The 18,634-nt window shown below is 45.1% G+C and overlaps 1 protein-coding gene across 4 annotated transcripts in view; it reads left to right on the top strand.

Moving 5' to 3' along the window:
• Positions 1-18,634, top strand: part of MACO1 (macoilin 1) — a 78,160-nt gene that overhangs the window by 28,172 nt on the left and 31,354 nt on the right. For 3 of the 4 annotated variants that reach the window (XM_051856658.3, XM_089301337.1, XM_089301338.1), the window contains 3 exons: positions 5,063-5,186; positions 9,478-9,656; positions 11,177-11,678. The exons of the other annotated variant lie outside the window; for it this stretch is intronic. In XM_051856658.3, coding sequence (XP_051712618.1) covers positions 5,063-5,186; positions 9,478-9,656; positions 11,177-11,678 — 805 coding nt within the window. The remainder of the gene's footprint in view (positions 1-5,062; positions 5,187-9,477; positions 9,657-11,176; positions 11,679-18,634) is intronic. 4 annotated transcript variants of the gene reach the window in all.

Genomic DNA, 18,634 nt, shown 5'->3' with positions numbered 1-18,634 from the left:
GTTGGCTCATTTAGAAGACACACAGTTGAGCCTGGTTACAAGTAGCCACTATGAACATGGTTTTCTCCCTGTTTAACTCTTTTATATCTGACTTGATTTATGAGCTACCATGAAGGTTCTTTTTTTTTTTAATTTATTTATATATTTGGAAGTCAGAGCAAGAGAGAGAGAGAGATAGAGCTTCCATCTACTGCTTTTTTCCCCGAATAGCTGTAACAGACCTGGGCCAGGCTGGACCCAGGAGTTAGGAACTCTCTCCTGGTCTCCCACATGGGTGGCAGGGGCCCAATCATTTGGGCCATCTTCTACTGCTGTCCCAGACACATTAACAGGAAGCTGGATTGGAAGCAGAGCATCTGAGACTTAGAGCAGCAGTGGGGGGTTAACCCACTGCATCACAACAACAGCCCCTACCGTGAAGATTCTTTAGTCTGCTTTCCTCTAATTAAAGTGATTTCCTCTGCACCATTTTCACCTGTATTTTCTTGTCCTGGGCCTCAGTGTCCAGTGAGTTGCTATTTACACTTGTCACAGTCTCTTGGTCTCAGTTTCTTCTCTCTCATATGAAGGTGAAGTAATCTAGATGATGTTTAAGAGAGCCTTCTAGTTCAGAAATTCTGTGACTCTGATGAGTTATGGTGATTCCCTAATGTCCTTCAGTAATGTCTTAGTAGTAGAGAGGAAACCATGTAAGTACTTATAGACCCTCTTTGGTAGTTCAGTGACTGACCCCGTGGGACAGCAATATAGCTAGTGCCATAAAAATGACCCTGAGCTCTCCTCAGTGCTCGGCTCAGAGATGCCTGCTTTTAGCTAAACTGTGAAATATATATATTTTTTTAATTTTAAAGAAAAACAGACAGAAAAACCACCCTTCCACTGGTTCATTCTTTACATGCCCAAAATAGCCCCTAGCTGGGGCCAGAGGGTAACAGGGACCCAACTACTTGTGCCATCACCTGCTCCTCTCACAGTGGGTATTTTTAGGAAGCTGGAATTGGGAGCAAAGCTGGAACTCAAATCCAGGCACTCTGGTATGGGACATGGCATTCCCAGCAGCGTCTTAACCACTGCGCCAGACCAGACTTTTAATTTGGAATGATTAGTGTTTAGACAAACAAATGAAATGAAAAAAGAAAAAAAAAAAAACCTTTGTGTTCTAATTGGGCCCAACAAATAGAAGTACCACTTATGTGACTTACGAGTTAATTTTTTTTCCAATTTTTTTATATTAACATTTAAAAAATTTATTTATTTATTTATTTTTTGACAGGCAGAGTTAGGCAGTGAGAGAGAGACAGAGAGAGAGTTATAGGCTGTGTGAGAGAGAGACAGAGAGAAAGGTCTTCCTTCCGTTGGTTCACTCCCCAAACGGCCGGTGCTGCGCTGATCTAAAGCCAGGAGCCGGGTGCTTCCTCCTGGTCTTCCATGTGGGTGCAGGGACCCAAGCACTTGGGCCATCCTCCACTGCCTTCCCTGGCCATGGCAGAGAGCTGGACTGGAAGAAGAGCAACCAGGACTAGTACCTGGCACCCCAACCAGAACTAGAACCTGGGGTGCCGGCACCGCAGGCGGAAGATTAGCCAAGCGAGCCATGGCGCCAGCCATTTTTTTCCAATTGTTAGAACTTAAAATTATTTCTTAAGAATGTTAGAAATGGGAGTTGGTGCTGTGGCATAGTGGGTGAAGCTGCCACCTGCAATGCTAGCGTACCATATGGGTGTGGGTTCAGTCTTGGCTGCTCCATTTCCCATCCAGCTCTCTGCTATGGCCTGGGAAAGCAGCAGAGGATGGCCCAAATCCTCAGGCCCCTGCACCCACATGGGAGACCCAGAAGCTCCTAGCTCCTGGCTTCAGACCGCCCAGCTCAGGACAGTGCAGCCATTTGGGTGAATCAGTGAATAGAAGATCTCTCTCTCTCTCTCTCTGTAACTCTGCCTTTCAAATAAAATAAATAAATATTAAAGAAAAAAGGATATTAGAAATGTCTTCAGCACAGTGGAGCAACTAGAGTTTACAGTAATGCGTTATTCACTGTAGAAAGAACTGGAAGAGAGGAGCTGGAAGGCTCAAAACATAAAGAAAAGGTAAGGAACTAGAAATGCTGTTGCCTGATTTGATCAACTCATTCTATATGCATGTGTTGAAGTACCCCATAAAAATGTACAAGTATTACATGTTAAGCAAAAATTTCAGAATTAACTTGACAGCTTATAGCAGCTGATTGAAGGTGGGTATGATTTCAGGAGACATGAAAAGCTGTGTTCTGTAAAATCAGACACTGAAGAGATGAGCAGAATTATAAAATAATGCCATTCTTCTTACTAGTTTTTTTATGTTTGGAAAATACAGCTATTTCTCATAAAATATAATATTTATGTTGTATACATGTTAACATTTTTAAATTGAGTAAATGAGGGGCTGACATTTGCTGCAGCAGACTGCTTGGGACTATTGCATTTCATCTCAGAGCACCTGAGTTTGAGTTCTGGCTCTGCTTCTGATTCCAGCTCGCTGCCGATGGGCACCCTGGGAGGCACCAAGGGATGGCTCCAGCACTTGGGTTCCTGCCACTTAGTGTGGGAGACCCAGATTGAGTTCTTGGCTCCTGGCTTTGACCTGGCCCAGTTCTGGCTGTGGTGGGCATTTGGGAAAAGAACCAGTGGGTGCTAGATCTCTCACTGTCTCTCTCTGCCTTTCAAATAAATAAAATTAAAATGAATAAATTAATAAGTTTTTTCTTAATAAAAAGAGTATCACAGGGGACTAGCATTGTGACACAGAGTTTGAGCTGCCACCTGCAATGCTGGCAGCCCACATAGGAGGGCCAGTTTAAGTCTCAGCTGCTCTGCTTAATGTGCCTGGAAAGGCAGTGGATGATGGTCCAAGTACTTGGGCCCCGCCACCCATGTGAGAAACTAGGATGGAGTTCCTGGCTCCTGGCTTCACCTGGCCCTGCCCTGGCTGTGCTGCCAGCAGGTGAAAGATTCTCTCCCCCCTACACACACCCCATTGCTCTGCCTTTCAAATACATAAGTAAATCTCTTAGAAAAAAAGAATATTAGGAATGGTTGATGAAATTATATATGCCTGTGGAAGAGTGATGATAATGTTTTCCTTGATATTAAGAAAGTGAAAAAAAAAAAAAAAAACCCCGAGGATATAAAACTGAACATACAACATAACGATTTTATTTGTTTAAATATTTTTTCGGGGCTGGCATTGTGATACAGCAGATAAAGATGCCACCTACAAGCTGGCATCCCATATGAGCACTGGTTCAAGTCCACCTCCTTGCTAATGTGCCTGGGAAAGCAGCAGAAGATGGCCCAAATGCTTGGCCTCTGCATCTCCGTGAGCGAGCCACGAGAAGGTCCTGGCTCCTGGCTTCGGCCTATCTAGCCCTGCTGGTCTTTGCAGCCATCTGGGGAGTAAATCAGTGGATGGAAGGCCTCTCTGTCTGTCTCTCTAACCTTGCCTTTCAAATAGCTAAAATAAATCTTTTTTAAAAAATAAATGAAAAATTCTTTCAGTGTAGTTTTATTCATTTGATAGATACAGAATTACATATTTTTCTGTAATATGCTTATATTCATCTTAACTTTGTAAGTTAATATGGAGGGTAAGAATATAAATTTTTGAAATTATTTTTGAAAATGCATTATTCTGTGGATTTCTATTTTTCTTTCAAAGTTATGAAAATCCCTGTTTTTGGTATGTCAAATCCGTAAGAATGGATGAAGTTATTAGCTCCCTTCACAGAGTTTCCAGTGTTAACTCCAGGACAAGGTCTAGGGTACCTGGGCTCTCCTTAAAGCAGATCCAGTACTGCCCGTGAGCTGGGGCCAGATTTGCTGAAACTCCGGCCTTGACTTTTGTCTTCATCAAAATGAGGAAGTTGGGCTAAATGAACTTTCTGATTTCCAGATTCTATAGTTTGGGTTTTTTTTTTAGTTTCATCCCAGAGATCCATAGGACAAAGGCTTCAAGTCACTGGTTCCGTCCCAGTCAGGTCTGTGTAACCCACATTCATAAACCCCTCACCATAAGTCGTGTCCTCACTCAGACAGGCGTGGCCTTCAGATTTTGTTTCTGAGACCGATGAACATTTCCCACTATTTACTTCTTGTTTTCTCTGTTGCAGGTTGCTTTTTCCTCCCTTGAAAATTATTTTTAATTACAAAAGGAATATGAGCTGTGGTTAAAATTTTTAAATAGTAATTTAATGTCAGAAAAACGTTTCTTTGTCCTAAAACTCATTCTTACCTAAGAATTTCATGTTTTAAATATCATTCTGTGACAACACAGATCTTCCATTCTCTGGATAAGCTGCAACATACTTCATTGTATAGATCTATCATAATTTAAAGTTCCCAGTTACTAGATACTTAAATGAATTCTAAATTTTTTGTTATTGCAAATGATGCTGCAGTGAATGTTCTTATACATTTATTTCAGAGCTCTTCTGTATTTTTATAGGCTAGGTTTCTAGAAGTAGAGTTTCTGAGTCCAAAGTACAAATATTTTAAAACTAATTATGCAGCCAAATTGCCTCTAATGATGTTGCCCCAATTTCTGTTGCTGCCAAGGATGAGAATGAACCTCGCCCCCCACTCTTTCTGCACTGTTATTTATCTTTTAAATTTCTTGCCTAATAGGTTGAGAAAATGAAATCTGATTGTCTTAACTTACATTTTCCTACTCAGTAGATAAGTTGGGTGTTTTTTCATGTTTTTCAACCACCTGTATTTCTTTTATGATTTGCAGTTTTTTCCTTCAGTTGCCTTTTTATTGATTTATAGGAGCTCTTTGTGTTATGACTATGAATCGTTTGTTTTACATACATTATAAATATTTTCTGCCAGAATGTTTGTCTTTTTTTTTTAAGTAATTCAGTGTAATTGTTTGTCATATAAAAGCTTTCAGTTTGGACCAAATTGTTTTTTAGTTCAGTTGGAAGTCTTAATAGAAGTTACTGTAGTTGAATCAGTCTCCCAAACACCCCATCTGTTATGTTAGTTAATATGGCATTGATACTTGTCTCTCTACTGCTTTCCCACAGAAAGGGGAGTGTGTTTGCCTACAGTGTCCCTCTGGATTCTCTTTGTTTATATTGAAGCAGCAATTAGATTTAAAGATCTCAAAAATTTTCACGTAGACCTTTGTCGTCCATTTGCTGCTCACTGGTAAGTATTCTGTATTTTCATAATTTATCATTCATTTTGACGTAGAATGGTAAATTCAACTGCGAATTTTTTTCTTGGAGACTTTACATGAACCCAGAAAGCAGCATATCATGGGAGTGGAGAGCAGGAGCCCTCCTTTTTGGCAAATGAGTATCTGAATCCCAGCTCTGTCCCCTAACAGCCTCATTCTCTTTAAGCCTCAGTTTCCTTACCTATCTGGTGAAACTGAGATGATATATGTGAAGTATCTCACTTAATCCCAAGCATGTAGGTGACTGATAAATGTCAGCTGTTTTTATTATAATCAAATAATAGTCCAAAAAGTCTTGATGAACTATATGGCTATTTTAGCAAGCTTAAAAGAACTTAGGGGGCTAGTGCTGTGGCGCAGTGGGTTAACACCCTGGCCTGAAGTGCCCAGTATCCCATATGGGCGCTGGTTCGAGAACTGGCTGCTCCACTTCCGATCCAGCTCTCTGCTATGGCCTGGGAAAGCAGTAGAAGATAGCCCAAGTCTTTGGGCCCCTGCACCCACATGGGAGACCCAGAAGAAGCTCCAGGCTCCTGGCTTTGGATTGGCGCAGCTCCAGCTGTTGCTGCCAAGTGGGGAGTGAACCAGTGGATGGAAGAGCCCTCTCTCTCTCTCTGCCTTTCCTCTCTCTGTGTAACTCTTTCAAATAAATAAATAAATCTAAAAAAAAAAAAAAAAAAAAAAAAAAAACTTAGAATTTCCTTATTTATGAAAGACAATATTATTAATAGTATTTGAAGGAATGTTATTTCTCTTTTATGAAATGTAAATGAATATTAAGATATTTGACTTTGGGGCTGGCGCCGTGGCATAGCAGGTAAAGCTGCCTCCTGCAGTGCCGGCATCCCATATGGGCACCAGTTTGAGTCCCGGCTGCACCACTTCCAATCCAGCTTCCTGCTATGGCCTAGGAAAGCAGCAGAAGATGGCCCAAGCACCCACATGGGAGACCCAGAAGAAGCTCCTGGCTCCTGGCTTCAGTGTTGCAGCCATTTGGGGAGCAAATGAGCAGATGGAAGATCTCTCTCTCTGTCTCCTTGCCTCTGTCTCTATGTAACTCTGGCTTTCAAATAAATAAATGAATAAATCCTTAAAAAATATTTAATTTTAATCATGAAATACTTTTGAAAACTGAGCTTGATTCTAGTAATGTACATCTCTTTTCAAAATATCAATTTTTGCTAATATGTATGACAAAAAATAAACAAGGATCAAATACTGTTTCCAGTATTTTTAGCAAGTGAATTAAATAAACCTGCTCAATAACACTTACCACTTCAGAGGCCAGCCTTGTGGTGTAACAGGTAAAGCTACTGCTTGTGATGCCGGCATCATATATGGGCACTGGTTTACTTCCTGGCTGCTACACTTCCAATCCAGCTCCCTTACTCTTGGCCTGGGAAAAACAGCGGAAGATGGCCCAAGTACTTGGCCCCTGCCACCCGAGTGGGAGACCTATGTGAAGCTCTTGGCTCCAGGCTTCAGTGTGGGTCAGCCTGGGCCGTTGCAGGCATCTGGGGAGTGAACCAGCGAATGGAAGATCTGTCTCTCTGTAACTCTGACTTTCAAATAAATAAATAAATCTTTAAAAAAAAAAAAAACCGTATCACTTCAAATTTGTAGAAAGATCACAGACCAAATTGGGGGCCGGCGCTGTGGCATAGTGAGTAAGCCACCACCTACTGTGCCGGCATCCCATATGGGCGCTGGTTTGGGTCCCGGCTGCTCCACTTCCAATCCAGCTCTCTGCTATGGCCTAGAAAAACAGTGGAAGATGGCCCAAGTCCTTGGGCCCCTGCACCAGTGTGGGAGACCCAGAGGAAGCTCCTGGCTCCTGGCGTCAGATTGGTGCAGTTCCAGCTGTTGCGGCCAATTGGGGACTGAACCAGTGGATGGCAAACCTCTCTCTCTCTCTCTCTCTGCCTCTCTCGCTGCCTCTCCTCTTTCTGTGTAACTCTGACTTCTAAGTAAAATAAATAAATCTTTAAATTGATAATTGGTGTCTAATCTTGTTTAATTTTTAAAATATTTTTCAAAGATTTACTTTATTTATTTGAAAGAGTTTCAGAGAGAGAGGAAGGGGCAGAGAGAGAGCGAGCTTCCATTCTCTGGTTCACTGCCCAGATGGCTACAACTGCCAGGGCTCTGCCAAACCCAAGCCAGGAGCCAGGAATTTCTTCCCAGTTCGCTCCTGTGGGTACAGGGGCCCAAATACTTGGGCCATCTTCCACTGCTTTCCCAAGAGTGTTAGCAAGGAGCTGAATCAGAAGTGGAGCACATGGGCCAGTGCTGTGGCATAGTGGGTAAAGCTGCTACCTGCAGTTCCAGCAACCTTTAAGGGCACCAGTTCGAGTCCTGGCTGCTTCACTTCTAATCCAGCTCTCTGCTATAGCCTGGGAAAGCAGTAGAGGATGGCCCAAGTCCTTGGGACCCTGCACCCACGTGGGAGATCTGGAAGAAGCTCCTGGTTCCTGGCTTCGAATTGGCACAGCTCCAGCCATTGCAGCCATCTGGGTGGGGAGTGAATGGGTGAAGGGCCTCTCTGTCTCTCTCTCTGCCTCTTCCTCTCTGTAACTCTGCCTTTCAAATAAATAAATAAATATTTCAAAAAAAGTGGAGTAGGTGGGACTCGAACTGGCACCCAAATGGGATGCTGATGCCACAAGTGGCGTCTTTACCCACTGTGTCACAATGCCAGCCCCTCAAGTCTTTTTTATTTTATTTTATTTTTTATTTTTTGACAGGCAGAGTGGACAGTGAAAGAGAGAGACAGAGAGAAAGGTCTTCCTTTGCCGTTGGTTCACCCTCTAATGGCCGCTGCAGCTGGTGCCCTGCGGCCAGTGCACCGCGCTGATCCGAAGGCAGGAGCCAAGTGCTTCTCCTGGTCTCCCATGGGGTGCAGGGCCCAAGTAGTTGGGCCATCGTCCACTGCACTCCCTGGCCACAGCAGAGAGCTGGCCTGGAAGAGGGGCTACCGGGACAGAAACCGGCGCCCCAACCGGGACTAGAAACCGGTGTGCCGGCGCCACAAGGCAGAGGATTAGCCTATTGAGCCGCGGTGCTGGCCCCCTCAAGTCTTTTTTAAAAAGGTTTATTTCAAAGGTAGAGTGATAGGGAGACATCTTCCATTTGCTGGTTCACTCCCCAAATGCCCACAACATTCAGGCCTGGGTCAGCCCAAAACCACGAGCCAGGAACTCTCACCTGCTCTCCCCCGTGGATGGCAGAGCCCCAAGTGCTTGGACCATCCTCCACTGTCTTCCCAGGCACATTATCAGGAAGCTGAAACAGAAGCCGAGTAGCAGGAACTTGAACCGGCACTCTGATAGGGGATGCTGGCATCACAGGTAGTGGCTTAACCTGTGCTGCAATGCCAGCCTCAACTGTTAAGTTAATATTAGTGAAGCTTAGTGTGGGTTTTACAGTGTTTGCAGAGGCTTAGAAATGAAAGGCAGAGTGATGAGTTGAATTAAAATATTCCGACTTTCCGTCCTGTAGATGAGAGTTATAAGTACATATGGTGTGATTTCGTGTAGTACAAACCAAATGTTAGCACTGATAATTTCAGGGACTTATTTATTTACTTATTTACTTTTTAAAGATTTATTTATTTATTGGAAAAGCAGAGCATCAGAGAAAGAGAAAGATCTTCTAGCTGCTGGTTCACTTTCCAAATGCCCACAGTAGCCAAGGCTGGGCCAGGCTAAGCCAAGGCCAGGAATTCCATCTGGTCTCCCGCATGAGTAGCAACAACCCAAGTGCTTGAGCCGCCTTTTGCTTCTTCCCAGGGTGTAAAGTAGCAGAAAGCTAGAATCGTAGGCGGAGGTGGGACTCAAACCCAGGCTCTCTGATGCAGGATGCAGTGTCTTGAAGCTTTAGATTTTTAACACTCATGATGTGTACTTGTGACCACTCTTAACGTCTGCACTTTCAGTTGTACAAGCACACGCATGCCTCAGTTTGGTGCATACGGCAGATCGATGTTTCTTCAAAGACGGCAGCCACTGTGTGTGACAGGCACTCTGGTGACGTCGGCAGGAAGAGCTCTCTTACGGTCCAGCGGTCCCCTTCCCTGGGGGTTTGCTCTGTGGGCCAGCTGCCTCTGATTTCTGTGGCAGGCATCACATTTCCTTGTGTGGTCACTGCCTGCTCTCCTCCCCTAGAATCTTTTGATTTTAAGTCAAAGGGATCCTCATGTGCTTGATGTATGAGTTGTTTGTTTTAAACTTGCAATCACTGGCTGGATTGTCTTCTTTCCAGTATCGGGTACCCCGTGGTGACTTTGGGTTTTGGCTTCAAAAGTTACGTGAGCTACAAGATGCGGTTAAGGAAGCAAAAGGAAGTACAAAAAGAGAACGAATTTTACATGCAGCTTCTCCAGCAAGCCCTGCCCCCAGAGCAGCAGATGCTGCAGAAGCAGGAGAAGGAGGCGGAGGAAGGTAGGCCTTCGCCCCAGCGCGCTACCTCAGAGGCTGTCACTGTTTTACCTCCCAGTAAATCTCCTTTTTTTTAATTTGTTTTTGGAAAAATAGCTAGGATTTTAGATTTTCCTGTTTTCTGGTATTCCTCCTCAGGGCCATTGTTTTGTTTGCTAATGAAATACAGAGTATGAGTGGAATTTTTTTTTTACCTATTCTCTGAAGACCATGTACTTCCAAATAGTTTTATTATTTTTAGATCTTATTTCATATTTTATTTACCGTAAGTACTTTAAAGTATTTATTGTCAATAACACAATAGTAAGTGTGTGGGTTTGGGTTGAAACAAGCTAGGAACCAAAGTCTGAGCCCGCTGGGGATGTGCACATGAGGTTTCTAACCAGACGTCTTTTGGATGGGCTCTGACAGCTGGGTCAGTGCTCCCAGAGCTGTATCTGACGGCTCTTCTCTCGGGCGTTTAACCCATAGAAATGGAGGAACTGACAGGGGTACCAGTTTTCTCTGGTTTGGAGTGGGAAATTTGTGGTCATTTTTTTTTTTAAGATTTATTTATTTGAAAGGCAGAGTTACAGAGAGACAGAGGAAGAGAGAGAAAGAGGAGAGAGAGAGAGAGAAAGAGAGAGGTCTTCCATCTGCAACCCACTCCCCAAGTAGCTGCAATGGCTGGAACTGTGCTGATCCGAAGCCAGGAGCCAGGAGCCTCTTCTAGGTCTCCCATGCGGGTGCAGGGGCCCAAGGACTTGGGCCACCCTCCTCTGCCTGCCCAGGTCACAGCAGAAAGCTGGATCGGAATTGGAGCAGCCGGGACTTGAACTGGTGCCCACATGGGGTGTCAGCACTGCAGGTGGCGGCTCCACCTGCTGCACCACAGTGCCTGCCCCATGATCATGGTTTTAATATGATTAAAATATGTATCAAAATTTTTCTCCAACGTGGTGCAAAAAAAAAAAAAAATCTCTTCAACTAGACCTTAACAGATTGGAATGTGTGGACCTGATACAAATAGTCTGGTAAATGCTGTAGATTTCTTAGTACCTCAACACTGGAGTCAAGAAAAAGGATAGTTGTCATTTATCCCAAAATCATACCTCCTTTTGTTGCTTTTTCTTCAGTAAAGGTGTTAGCAGTTGCTTGATCCAGGCCTCTTTAAAGTATGGGCTCACAGGAGAGCGATCTTCCTCTCATGCCAGTGACAGCAAGTTTGATTTGATGGATACATGAAGTATGACTTAATTATAAAATTTCAGTCTTACATTCAAGGCCAAGCATTTAGTGGCTTTGCTGTCCATGATAGTGACTTTCTGGATCTGCAGCTTTTCAGATGTGTTTGGATTTGCTTCGTTAAGTTAGCATCCTATTCTCTGAGTTACTGCTTCTAATGAGTTTGCAAGTTAATGTAGTAAATTTCTAAGCTTAGATAATACAGTTCATTGAATCTGTCTATTCTGTGTTTTTAAAAAAACTAAATATTCTGGTATGGGTTTTTTTGTTTGTTGGTTGGTTTGTTTTTGGTATTGTAGCAGCCAAAGGGTTACCTGATATGGATTCCTCAATCCTCATACACCACAACGGAGGTATTCCAGCCAACAAAAAACTCTCCACAACTTTGCCAGAGATAGAATACCGAGAAAAAGGGAAAGAAAAGGACAAGGATGCCAAAAAACACAACCTTGGGATAAATAACAACAATATTCTACAACCTGTAGACTCTAAAATACAAGAAATTGAGTATATGGAGAACCATATCAATAGTAAAAGATTAAATAACGATCTTGTGGGAAGTACAGAAAATCTCTTGAAAGAGGACTCATGCACTGCTTCCTCAAAAAATTACAAAAATGCCAGTGGGGTTGTGAACTCCTCACCTCGAAGTCACAGCGCCGCGAACGGGAGCATTCCTTCCTCGTCCAGCAAAAACGAGAAGAAGCAGAAATGCACTAGCAAGAGCCCAAGTACACACAAGGACTTAATGGAGAACTGTATTCCTAATAACCAGCTAAGCAAACCAGATGCCCTGGTCAGGTGAGTGTGTGTGCTGTATCCTTACCAACACTTCCCAGTAAACTTCACACGCTCTGAAAAGCAAACGCCCCCATTGGGCCTGCAGGAATTGTTTGAGATCAGATCCTGTGACTGGTGACGTTTTGCTGTTTGTTTGACTTGGGTTTGGTGGCCACCTGTGTCACTGTCTTGCAGCCTTGACCTCAACTCTTCCCAGTGTTCCGAGTAAGAGACGAAGGTGATTGCTTTCCACACCTCACAGATCTGCGTGTAACCTGGTTGTTGTGCTGGTATCGAAAGGCACTGCTCTGGTCCTGCTCCTTTTATGTTTGCATATCCAGAGTTCTTTCGGCAGGGCCACAAAAGGAAGAGTTTGTTCCCTGTTCATACAAATCTCCCGATCTGTCAAGCAGCTACAGATGGGGAGGAGGTTTGAGAAGGTTGTCTTTTATACCTTGTGCGTGTTTCACTTGTCTATCTGTGCCTAGAATGTGATTTATCCCTAGGTCATTCTGGAAAATTTAGGTTTGAAAAATAATCTCTTTCGCAACATTCCCTAGGCAAACACAATGCTAGACATGGATTTTAATCAGAAATGTTTCTTTTCTTATCTTTAATTAAAAGAATAACATCATCATATTACATTGATGGGCCCAGGCTTAATTTTGCCATTTTTTTAAAGATTTATTTCTATTTATTTGAAAGGCAGAGACAAAGAGGTCTTCCATCTACTGGTTCACTCCCTAAATGGCCGCAAGGCTAGAGCTGGGCTGATCCGAAGTCAGGAGCCTGGAGGTTCTTCCAGGTCTCCCATGTGGGTATAAGGGCCCAAGCACTCTTCCACTGCTTTCCCAGGCACATTAGCAGGGAGCTGGATTGGAAGTGGTGCAGCCGGGACTGAAACTGGCGCCCACATGGGATATCAGCACTAAGGCGGTAGCTTTACCTGCTACGCCAGAGCTCCAGCCCCTTTGCCGTGTTTTTTATGTGACTTACATTACGCAAACACGAATGTGTTCCTTTTACCTCGATTCTTTTATCTGAAAACCGAAGTCCAAACTGGAGCTAGTGAGTTATCTTCTGTTCCTCTTCCTTTGGCTTGCTTTAAAACCAAGGATGGTTTATATAGGAGGAGCATGTCCAGCGCTAGATAATCAGTCTGTTCTCATTTTCTGATCGGCAGCTAGACTGGGGGAAATAGAATAGGTTTCTGTTGCTGTGGGCTTGAGAGGTTTCCTGGCCCCTGTTCTTTTGGATGCATGCTGTTGCTATTGCTGGGCTGGCCTCCACTTCCGGCGGTTGTGACGTTCTGCCCACCATGCCCTGCAGTGGAAACAGCAGAGAACACTCCTCCAAATACCCATGGGAGAAAGACCTGTTTGTTGACCTTCTATTTCAGAAGGAATTTCCCACAAATCCACTAAATGCTGTAATTGAAGCATCTGCCACAAGCTATTTAATATCCTTTCTCCTACACAATTTTAATAATAACAGTCAAGCCAAACAGCTTTCCTCTGTTGGTTGTTACAGAAGAGAGCAGTCCAGGCTCAGTCTTGTGACACCATCTCTCGTGGGTCCCTGTCGTGATGTGGATTGATTCTACTACCTGATCTGCCGTTACTAGAGAAGCCCAGAGACCCAGAGAGCCAGCTGTCTAGGGAACTAGGTGTGATGGCCTGCTTCTGGGGGCTGTGCCTCTTCCTGTGGTCACTGATACGTATCCCACCTTCACCAGTAGGGCCCTGGGCATGTGGTCAAATAAATGAAAGAGTAGCATATTTAAGTAGTTTTGTAGGCTTCCTTAGGATTACTTTCAACTTTTAGAATGATGTTATAAAAAATAAGAGGATGGGCCGGCGCCGCGGCTCACTAGGCTAATCCTCCACCTTGTGGCGCCGGCACACCAGGTTCTAGTCCTGGTTGGGGTGCTGGATTCTGTCCCGGTTGCCCCTCTTCCAGGCCAGCTCTCTGCTGTGGCCAGGGAGTGCAGTGGAGGATGGCCCAGGTGCTTGGGCCCTGCACCCCATGAGAGACCAGGAAAAGCACCTGGCTCCTGGCTCCTGCCATCGGATCAGTGCGGTGCGCCGGCCACAGCGCGCTGGCCGCGGCGGCCATTGAAGGGTGAACCAACGGCAAAGGAAGACCTTTCTCTCTGACTCTCTCTCTCACTGTCCACTCTGCCTGTCAAAAAAAAAAAAAAAAAAAAAGAGAGAGAGAGAGGATGACCTAAATATCTAACAATGAGGAGCATTTAAATTAGTTATGGTTCAATCATTTGATAGACTTTTAATACAGACATTACAAAATCATGCTTTTGAGCCATATTAAAGAATATGGGAAAGTACTCATGACATACTTTCTTATGAAGAAAGTAGAAACAAATTAATTAAAAACCATTTTTTTTCTAATACACACAGAGAAGAGATTTTCAGGGTGGATGTGCGGCATCCCAGCTCAGAATGGCAGGGGTTGAGTTCTGCCTCCTCTTCCCATCCAGCTTTCTACCAACGCACTTGCTAGGAGGCAGCAGATGATGATCCAAGTGCTTGGATTCTTGCCACCCACCTGAAGACCTAGATGGATGGAGTTCCAGGTTCCTGGCTCTGGCCCGCCCCAGCCCTGACTTTCACAGGCATTTGGAGAGTGAACCAGTGGATGGAAGCTCTCTTTCTGTGCCTCTCTGTCATTCTGCCTTTTAAATAAACAAATATGTCTATCTTATCTTTTTTTTTAAAGAGAAATTTGAAGGGAAAAGAACCAAATGTTCACAACAGTTATTACCCCTTGGGTAGTCTTGGGCATTTTTTTTCTTTTTACTTTCATGTGTTTTCAGATTTTTCTGTTGCCAAAAATGGGAGAGTTTCAGTGGAAAGTTCTATCTGAGCAGATTATCCAGCTTGGTTGTAGTGAGCTTTATCTCACTTCCCCTTCCCCTTGCCTAGCTCCTGTTTCCTCTTGTTTGACTTCATGTGTGTGATGATGAGTAGTAATGCGATTCTGACTGATCCCAGCCTGACGTGTTTGATGTGTTAGCCAGAGACTGGCTTTGTTATCTTCAGATGGAGAAGGGTGCACTCGTCGGTCCCCGAGGCTCCGTGGAGTGCCGATGTCCACAGGCTGACAGCGCCTACACACACGGAGTTGTGCACGGTTCAGACTCGCTGTAACTTCCATGGGGTTGTTTTAGCCATGGCATTGATTGCCCTTTTTCAAATGTTTAAGAAAAGAATTGAAAACAGGTGTTGTGGTAATCCTTAGTGCTGCCACAGCGGTTGCTCTGCAGCTGTGTCTTCCCTCCACGTGGCTGAGGACTGCTGTGTTTGAGGAACGAGTTCAGGGACTTTGGGGGACAGTTTCATTAGTCTCCCACTTTGAGGTAGGATTCTTCTAGTTTGCTGTGATTGTCCAAGTCAGGTGTGGTGGCCGCTGCCTGTGAAGGAGCAAGCAGCGGTACCTTCCACGCACGTGGACGTTCCCTCGTGTGCCGTCTGCCGCAGGTAGGAAACAGCAGGATGCAGGCCAAACCTGGCGCGCTGCCTGTTTTTGTAAAAATAAGTGTTATTGGAGCACTGCCATTCCCTTGAATTTCCCTGCTGTCCGTGGTGGCTTTTGTCCCACAGTGGCAGGGTTGAGTGACCGCGGCAGAAGCAGTGTGGCCTGCAAAGCTGAAAACACATGTTATCTGGCCCATTACAGGAGAGAGGGCTGCACTCTGTTACAGGCCCGTTACAGGAGAGAGGGCTGCACTCTGTTACGGGCCCGTTACAGGAGAGAGGGCTGCACTCTGTTACGGGCCCGTTACAGGACAGAGGGCTGCAGTCTGTTACAGGCCCGTTACAGGAGAGAGGGCTGCAGTCTGTTACAGGCCCGTTACAGGAGAGAGGGCTGCGCTCTGTTACGGGCCCGTTACAGGAGAGAGGGCTGCGCTCTGTTACGGGCCCGTTACAGGAGAGAGGGCTGCACTCTGTTACGGGCCCGTTACAGGAGAGAGGGCTGCAGTCTGTTACGGGCCCGTTACAGGAGAGAGGGCTGCAGTCTGTTACGGGCCCGTTACAGGAGAGAGGGCTGCACTCTGTTACGGGCCCGTTACAGGAGAGAGGGCTGCACTCTGTTACGGGCCCGTTACAGGAGAGAGGGCTGCGCTCTGTTACGGGCCCGTTACAGGAGAGAGGGCTGCAGTCCGGTATGCAGCGGCCAGTTGTTCGGAGGCTCTTTTCCTCTTACCACATTAGGAGCTAGTCAGGCTCATAAGGACAGAAGCTGGACCTGTTTATTTTTATAATTCTCTGTAAAAATCAAGTACTTGGTGAATGTTTAATTCATGCATGGCAAAGGGATAAGGAACTGAGTGAATGGAGAAGGCTCTGGGTTGCCAGGAAATTCAGGACAGTGTGGAGCGGAAGGGGCTGGATCGATGGCTGAGTAAACAGATGTGGGGGAGGTGGGGAGCTTGGAGATCCTCAGTGTCGCCTGAGGGATCTAGTCCCTGGGAGAGTGGGCATTTGCCAAAGCCAGCCCAAAGCCCTCTTTTGGCTTGACAAATACATGTCTTGTAAAACGATCCTGTTTCTTCCAGCTTGATTTCTGAATTTTTTCAAAAGATTATTTATTTATTTATTTGAAGGATAGTGTTACAGACAGACAGAGGAAAAGAGAGAGAGGTCTTCCATCTGCTGATTCATTCCCCAAATAGCTGAAACAGCCGGAGCTGAGCCAATCTGAAGCCAGGAGTCGGGAGCTTCCAGGTCTTCCACACAGGTGCAGGGGCCCAAGCATTTGGACCATCTTCCACTGCTTTCCCAGGCCATAGCAGAGAGCGGGATTGAAAGTGGAGCAGCTGGGACTCGAACCGGCGCCCATATGGGATGCTGGCATCGCAGGCAGTGTCTTTACCCACTACGCCACATTGCCAGACCCAAGATCTGTTATTTTAACTAAATGCTAGATCAGAAAGGAATAATGTACATTAAAGTAAGGTTCAAATGTTTTCATGAGTGGTGTCCAGGGATATTTTAAGTATGAAAATTTAGGCAAAGAACAGGGGAAAATAGGCTAGCCACTGTGACAAAAATCACTGTTAAGATTGTGGTGTATTTTATTCTTAACAGCAATTTTAAATAGTTGTGGCCATGGTGTTTTTTTTTTTTTTTATAGATTTTATTTTTTTAGAGCAGTTTTAAGTTCATAGAAAATAGAGAGTGAGGTCCAGAGATTGCTCATCTGCCTCTGCACCCTCACGTTCCTAGCTTACCCACCCCCCCCCCCCCGGAAGGGCACATTTATTGCACTGATGAACCCGCACTGGCACATCCTTATCACCCTAAGTCTGTAGTGCACCTTAGGGTTCACCCGTGGCATTGTACTTCTGTGGTTTGGGCAGATGGGCAGTGACGAGCATCCACCATGATGGTATCTTGAGAGCTCTGTGTGCTGCTTATTCGTCCCTCTGTGGTCCTCTGTTCCTAGCATAGTTTTGCCTTTTCTAGAATATCACGTAGTTGAAGTTGTATGGTGTGTAGCCTTTTCAGACTGGCTTCTTTCACTTAGGAGTATGCATTTAAATTCCTACTTGTCCTTTTATGAATTAATAGAACATTTCTTTTTAGCACTGAATATATTCCATTCTCCTGAGGCACCACAGTTTATCCGTTTGCCTGCCAAAGGACGTCTTTGTTGCCTCCAAGTTAATAGTCCTGAATAAATCTACCATAAACACATTTTTGTGCAGGTTTTAATGTGGGCATAAGTTTTCTCTCTTTATTAAAATAATTTTTAAAAATTTATTTGGAACGCAGAGTGACAGAAGATAAGAGACAGGCAGAGAGCTTCCATCTGCTGGTTCACTCCCCAAATGCCTACAACAGGCTGGGCCAGACCAAAGCTAGGAGCCAGGAACACAGTCTGGGTCTCCCTCTCAGGTGGAAGGGACCCAGCTACTTGAACCATCACCTGCTGTGTCTCAGGGTACACATTAGCAAGAAGCTGGCATCAGAAGCAAAGACGGACTCCAGATACTCCAATATGGTATGCAGATATCCCACTCAATGGCTTTAACCTCTGCCCCCATACCCGCCCTGGACATAGATTTTCATCACCTTAGGATATATTTGCAGGATCATAATTGCTCATTCATATGGCAAAAGTGTGTTTCGTCTTCTAAGAGACTACGGAGGGGTCTTCCAGAGTGGCTGCGCAGTCTTGCGTTCCCAGCAGTGAATGAGAGTTGCGGTTGCGTTCTTCCCGGCTAGCACGTGGTGGTGGTGGTGGTGGTGGTGGTGGTCTGCGTTGGAGCCGGTCTGCTGGGTTCGCAGGGGGCGTCACCAGTGCATCTTGCTGATGATGTGTGAAGTAGAGCATCTTTCCTCATGCTTGTTTGCCATTGCTGTCTTTGGTGAGAGATCTCGGAAAAGTCTTTGGCAAACTTCTAAAACAGACTGTTTGTTATTGTTGAGTTTTAGGAGTTCTTTGTTTATTTTGGATAACAATCTTTTATCCGATGTTTTTTGCAAATATTCTCTCCCAACCTGGAGATTATCTTTTTATTCCCTTGATACTGTCTTTTACAGAGCAAACTTTTTTTTTTTTTTTTTTGACAGGCAGAGTGGACAGTGAGAGAGAGAGACAGAGAGAAAGGTCTTCCTTTGCTGTTGGTTCACCCTCCAATGGCCGCCACGGCTGGCGCACTGCGGCCGGCGCACTGCACTGATCCGAAGGCAGGAGCCAGGTGCTTCTCCTGGTCTCCCATGGGGTGCAGGGCCCAAGCACTTGGGCCATCCTCCACTGCACTCCCTGGCCACAGCAGAGAGCTGGACTGGAAGAGGGGCTACCAGGACAGAAACCGGTGCCCCAACCGGGACTAGAACCCGGTGTGCTGGCGCCACAGGTGGAGGGTTAGCCTATTGAGCCGTGGCGCCGGCCTGGAGAGCAAACATTTTTAATTTTAATGAAGTACAACTTACCAATTCTTTCTTTCATGA

This window comes from Oryctolagus cuniculus, chromosome 7, assembly GCF_051225735.1.
Source record: "Oryctolagus cuniculus isolate XC-2025 breed Fujian yellow rabbit chromosome 7, ASM5122573v1, whole genome shotgun sequence".
NCBI lineage: Eukaryota > Metazoa > Chordata > Mammalia > Lagomorpha > Leporidae > Oryctolagus > Oryctolagus cuniculus.
This window is presented reverse-complemented; position numbering and strand designations above follow the sequence as displayed.